Raw genomic sequence first — 6,381 nt, forward strand, 5'->3', positions numbered from 1 at the left:
AGCTTCACTGTATTGCGGTGACACGCCGTGAGGGTTTCTTGCATGCCAGACAGACGAAGTAACTATAAATGCACTTGCCACGGGCCCTCCTCGGACATGGAAATACAGCAGTACACATATTTACTTAAGTCTTAAATGATTAAACCTTATACACTGTACAGTAAGTGAACAGTTCCCCCTTTCCTTTGAAGTCTCGCACAGCTGCTTTCATATTAGCTGCGGCCTGGACATTGAATTAAAGTCAGATCTGTACATGATCAAACATGATTACAATGGAGAGTTTACACTTGAAATACCATGTTTATTATAAAAGAATTTGAGGTAAGAGATTTCCAACGTTTTGGTGCAGAATCTTCAGGAGTCGTGACACTGACCAATAGCAGATTAATTCTAGTGACGTAAGCGGTGACGCATGTATAGACATATGAGTGCGGAGCAACCTGCAGACTGCATTTGCATTAACACATAATGTACACACAAGCATGTACGCCCACACACACACAAATAGGCAAGGGCTGGGCTCCACTTTTGCTGGGGTTTTGCTGGAAGTTGTTCTAGTTGCTGTGGTGGTTATATGTCAGGACACTGAGGGAGGGAGGGATTGAGGGCGGGCGGGCGGGCGCGTGAGTCCGCTTGTCCCTAGCCCAGCCACAATGCCTAAGAGCAGATTTTGCTTGTTCTACGGCCTCAGATATGATCCATTTCCTCACAGTTGCCAGTCTGGGAGCAGTCAGCTGAATTTGTCAAAATAAATGTACATTTATTTCAGTTAATCAGTTGATCAGTTGATTATAAAATATATTGATAGCAAAAACTAGAGCCACTACAAAGAAGTGGAGGTCTTTTTCTGACTTTACAGCCCAAAGTTATCCGGGTACCACCATTTTTTTGTGGAACTAGTTGCTGGCATCAAATTTAAATTGAGGGAATTAGCAAAAATATTCATTAGTTTGAACATTCAACTATCTTATCTTTTGTAGTTTAGCTTGAAAATGATTTGCAAGTGATTGTAATATGATTTTATTCATGATTTACACACTATTACTTTAACAGGATTAGCTGTTTGTATTGTAAACTGTGATTAATATTCTTTGGCAGAAATAATCAATAGACTGACACCGTTTGTAATTATTGCTTAACACAACGCAGTATGTCATTAATTTTCCTTAATGTGTATTGATCAGTTACAGGCCAAAAGGAAGGTAGACCTGTCTTGACAGCTTCTGATCTTTTGGAGAGAAGACACACCTTTCATCACAACCTTGTTTCCATTGTTAAACAACACCACAAGGTCAGTTTTATTAGGCTGAATTTGGCAGAAAGTGTTTTATTGGTGTAACCAATATAGATGAGGTACTTTCTGATCAAGCCTCACAACATAATGTTTCCATTTGCAGGTTTACCTCTCCTCATTGATACACCAAGTGTGTGTCCCAGACAACAAATTGACTCGCTGGCACCCTAACTTTAATGTGGACACTGTGCCAGCTGTGGAAGCAAGCTTACTGCCACAACCTCCTCTCACTGACAAATTGACAACTGCCCAGGAGGTGTTGGACAAGGCCCACTCTCTCATCACACCCAAGGTCCTGAAAGATTTTGTATTATACATAATAGTTCTTCATTGCAATTTTTGGAATAACTTGAATCTAATTTGCTTCTTTCACCTAGATGGAGAAAGCTCTGGTTTCTCTGGTTCAGAAGGCAGGAGATAAAAATGCCCTAAGCAGAGGGCCGTCTCCACAAAGTATGACAGGCACACAAACGTCAGCTTCACCTTGTATTCCAAATGCCCTGAATGGAGTTTCACAGTCCCTGTTAGACAGAGTATGTATATCACATCATTTTTGTAGTTTGTTCTTTTAGAGTTGTTCCACAGGTATGGCACGAGACACAAATCCCACGAGATGAGATGTCTCGCAAGGCTGTGTCCACAAAGCAAGATTAAGTTCATAATGTGTAATAGAAAATCATTTCTCCGGGTTCTCCCACAGTCCCAAGCAAATGCATGGTAGGTATATAGAACACTCCCAAGATGCCCTTGGGTGTATTTCTTAGTGTGACTGGTTTGTCACTGTATGCACTGCAGTTGGTGGGCAACCAGTTCACGATGTTCCTTGCCTACTACCCAAAGACTGCTGGGATAGGCTGTGACCCTTGTGAGGACATGTGGTTAAAAAAATGGATCAGGCTAGGTGAAATCATCAGTATATTGTGGGTTTTGTTTACCTTTTTTTTTGTTTTCATTATGCCCTAGTACCTTGTGCCTGCTAGATGTTTATAACAAAGCTGCCCCATTTGGATGTTTTACATTGACTTGTAGCACTTGTAGCAAGACCTACAAAAAACGTCCATTACCACATTTAACTAAGATGTGTAGAAAATGTTTTTTGTTTTGTTTTTTTCTTCGATTTTTTTGCGTGCTATAAACAATAACTTGAAGATTTGATTGATTGATTTATTTTCCTCGATGACTTTTAAGAAAGATTTCATTCGTCAACCATATAAGCCAACTTATGACATACTGTAGAGATGTGCGTTTCTAAACTGGACATATTTTTACTTGTAGTAATTATGGTGATAGGACGAGCTAGACTACACACAGTCAGATTTTCTTCGGGGTTAATAGACAACCGTTTTAAACTAATGATCATATTGTGAATAGAGCTAATCTTGCATTGATAATCGGAGGCACTGACTAACTAGGTTAGCTCTTGATTATGTTTTTTTTTTTTTTTTTTTTTTTTTTTTCAAGTTATCACTTAACAACAAGTTTCTTTTTGCTCCACTTGGTCCTGAATCTCCTGACTTATTCTAAGGACAAACATAAACAGATTTGCCGTCTGCACCCAAAACATATCAGACTGGACTGAAGTTAGGGTTTTTCATGGGCAACTAGAGTCTGTTGGCAGGTACTGTAAGTGGCTGCCAGCTGAGTCTTGATGGAGTAAGATAGTTAGTATGGTTAAATAGTTAGTTTGATCTTTGGGGCGAGCATGATCATGGGGCCATGGAAGCGGTGTGAGTTGATTTCCCATAACTTAAAATGTGGGAGACAGTCATTCATAGATAATGGATTTTGTGAGCTTGGAGTTGGGCCATCACCCAGGGGTGATGTACTGTCCAGGCTTGAGTGCTGTCATGCTCTTTGACGAGGTGAAGAAGTCTGTAAAGTTTGGGATGAATCAAATGCTGGGTGTGGCCCAGTGGTTTAAGCAGTTAAAGAGAAATCATGTCTGTTTTAGAGGGAAATGTGTGCAATATTGTTTCATTGTGTTCTTGTTGGGCCTTCAGAGTCAATCTCCACTCTCATCTGTGTTTGTGGACAATCATCCTCTTTGTTTTTGGAAGGTGGTGCCCACTGATGCTGACATTGGAAAATCTTGGCAGCCAGTAAATAATTCGATCCACACGACTTTCCCCAAAAAATGTCAATAAAATTCTCTGAATGAGAAGGAAAAACACTTCTCAACCGCCCTGACAAGATGATATTTTTCAGCTGTATCGGTTATCGCTTTGCCAGACTGAAGCTAGAGCCCAGCTCAGATATATCCGTGTTCAGCGATTTATATATCTTGATAAGGTTAACAGTCTTTCTTCAGTATCTGACAGTTTTTTCAACACATCAAATGCTCCTATGTGCATTTGAACAGATACGACAATTGGATGATCAGTAGCGCTCGCTTTATCACCAGACACTGTCATTTGCAAAAGATGGAATCTTTTGTGTTCTTTCTGCCACATACATGTTTGCCATGGGATAAGGTTGTGTTTACTATGTTCACATTTGTGGCTCAGTAGCTAATCTCATTTGCTGAAAAGATCCACTTTCATACCATTCACTGGTCCTTTGATTCATTGATGCTTGCTGGCCATCAGGCAACCATTTTAAGCAGGTTTTTAGTCCAAGACTGGTTTCTTGGTGTTGATGAACATCTTAATCAATGCTGAGACTCCTCAAAACACTAAGAAGATGAGACAATTGGGCGTTGGTTTTCCCTCTGTCCAGTTTTTTTTTTTTATACATTTGTTCAAATAGCTAGAATCCCCTCCGTCTTCAGTCCAAGCTGAGCATGGGGGGTGGCACTCGAGGTCCCCGTGACTGTTATAGCTACAGACAAGGGAAAATGCAGCACCAACTGCTGTCCATAATGAAAAACGGTCTTAATTTTACACGTTGTCCCTTTAAGGAAATTGTAAAACTATCATTCTTTTTACTTAAAAAGTAGATGCAAAACAACATTTAAAAACATGACAGAATGACATCATAGCATGAAAACATTAAAAGCTATTGCTCCATTAATTAAAGGACACGAAAGCGCCTGTAGGAATGAGACAGTCCTTTTTAAAGGTTTTTAAAATGTTTCAAGTAAGCAAGAACTATTGCGCTACTTGCAGTCATTTCCAAATATGGAATTATGCAAAATAGCGTATGCAAAAATATATTTTAGATCATGTGAAATGACATGTCTGGATATCTCTCTTTTTTTTTTTCTTTTTTTTTTTTTTTAGATTAGGGCAAAGGAATCCCAGAAGCTCCAGGCGACCATGACTCGGAGCCCATCCCAAGAAGAGCGACTCTTGATGATGTCCCGGCTTGGGGAGCTAGCTAGAATTCTTCGGAATGTCTTTGTATGTGAAAAAAAAACTGCTTTAAATATGGAAGGCATTTGTAACCGGATGGTCACCAGCTACAGATCTGCTCTCACTTCAGGTTGGTCAATATCAAAAAGACAGGAGTTGAATAGTTCATGTGTAATATAGAAAACTCCACTTGTTGTCCTTTGCCACTTATATATCGAGTGAGACAATAAGTAAAGCATTCACCATTGGCGAACTACCCCCCATGCCCCCACCACCAACAAATGAATGTTCAGATTCCAGTATTAGCTGTGTCTATTCTCTCTGTATTTAGGTGAAATGGAGAAACACATCCGATTGCTTGCTGAGCTCAACCCCAACTGGCTTACCATACATCCAGTCAGGAAGGACGTGTACCTTAAACTGAACAAGCAGATGGACCTCAGTGTAATTTTGGACAAATTAAGCTGCAACCTCAGAGAAGAGGAGAGACTCAAAGTGCAAGTGAAACCAGGGTCTGTCACAGTGCACAGTTGACCCGTTCAGCTTTGTGTGAAAACAGACGAAATGAGTCTTGGTCTTCAACACTCATGGCATGATTAACAAGTCTTGTAAGGCATATGTAAGAGGAAATATGTTTTGTTACCCCAAATCTAGTATTGCTTTTTTTTTTTTTTTTTTTTTAAATACAAGTATAGTTATAGATAGGTTTATCAATTGATGGGATTTTCAGGTGTCACACCTTCTGGTAAAGATAATAGCGAACAGGAAGTCAAAAGTGAGGCTCGTTTTAGCTCTTATAGCATAAAATTAAGATCATTGCTATACAATGGACTGCAGTCGTATGTTGTCAGGCGAGACAAAAAAGAAAAAAAATCAAATTTCCAATTATTTACTCTCCTCTAAAATTTTTTTTTTTTTTGTTTTGGGGGGGGGGGGTACAAGTCAATTTATTTTATTTTTTTAACCACCATATTAAGGTAGGTTGACTTCATATCGTATACCGCATTTATCCACATACAAGTCGGCTGCATAACTCACCCCCCCCCTTATTTTATTTATTTTTTTTAACGTACATTTGGGTGACTTAGAAAAACGTGAGTTTAAGGCTACACCTGACAGTTAGTGGTTTCATATATCATTATTGTCCGATTAAAATCCATGGTGTGTGTTATTAAAATTACAAAATGACGGTATTTTTAGATGCATTTCTATAATGACATACTGTTGTGGGGGGGGGTTCACAAACGAGACAAGAGCGAGGCAATGTTTGCGCACGCATAGACGCAAATGCTGAAACTAATGTCTTTTCCATTGATAGTCATTTTCAGATTCGTCCAATTAGTTTGAAATGGAGGTCTCCAGAAATACTTTGCCGATGCCTTTTTTTAACCAAGTGACGACCATGCCAAGATCAGAGCAAGGAGGGGTTGCTCTTCGCTATGTTTTTTTCCCCCCACCTGCTGACATCCACGCATGGCATGCCACGGCTCTTGCATTTCTGATTGGACAAGTTAAGGTGTCTTTTCCTTTTCATAATGGGTCAAAGTCCACCAGAAATATAATCCACCTTGCCTCATTGTTGACAACAATAAGGCAATAAGGCGGTGCTTGACGGACGAAAGTGCATTTGAAAGTGCAAACGCGTTAACACAGATGCATGCGAGGTATACGGTGAACCCTCGCTACTTGACGGTTCCACTATAGTGGATGCGCTACATCGCAGATTTTTTTTCCATTACGCAGATTCTCTACATCACATTTTTTTATCCTCGTTACACGGATACACGACTTCGCGCA

The 6,381-nt window shown here is 39.8% G+C and overlaps 1 protein-coding gene across 4 annotated transcripts in view; it reads left to right on the plus strand.

Annotated features, from left to right (window-relative positions):
• Window positions 1-5,237, plus strand: part of cdt1 (chromatin licensing and DNA replication factor 1) — a 21,890-nt gene extending 16,653 nt beyond the window's left edge. Inside the window, exons 5-9 of one of the 4 annotated variants that reach the window (XR_015866331.1) lie at window positions 1,185-1,291; window positions 1,398-1,586; window positions 1,672-2,011; window positions 2,090-2,195; window positions 4,513-4,659. Coding sequence is in view for 1 of the 4 variants with exons in the window: in XM_088420840.1 (XP_088276966.1) it covers window positions 1,185-1,291; window positions 1,398-1,586; window positions 1,672-1,827; window positions 4,513-4,714; window positions 4,916-5,118 (857 nt within the window). In the remaining 3 variants the exon portion in view is untranslated. Of the gene's footprint in view, window positions 1-1,184; window positions 1,292-1,397; window positions 1,587-1,671; window positions 2,012-2,089; window positions 2,215-4,512; window positions 4,715-4,915 lie in introns of those variants that run through there. The other 3 variants (XM_088420840.1, XR_015866333.1, XR_015866332.1) reach the window with 3 other exon arrangements.
• The last annotated feature ends 1,144 nt before the right edge of the window (window positions 5,238-6,381 follow it).

Source organism: Hippichthys cyanospilos, chromosome 8 (assembly GCF_059441005.1).
Source record: "Hippichthys cyanospilos isolate Australia breed blue-spotted pipefish chromosome 8, RoL_Hcya_1.0, whole genome shotgun sequence".
NCBI classification, from domain to species: Eukaryota; Metazoa; Chordata; class Actinopteri; order Syngnathiformes; family Syngnathidae; genus Hippichthys; species Hippichthys cyanospilos.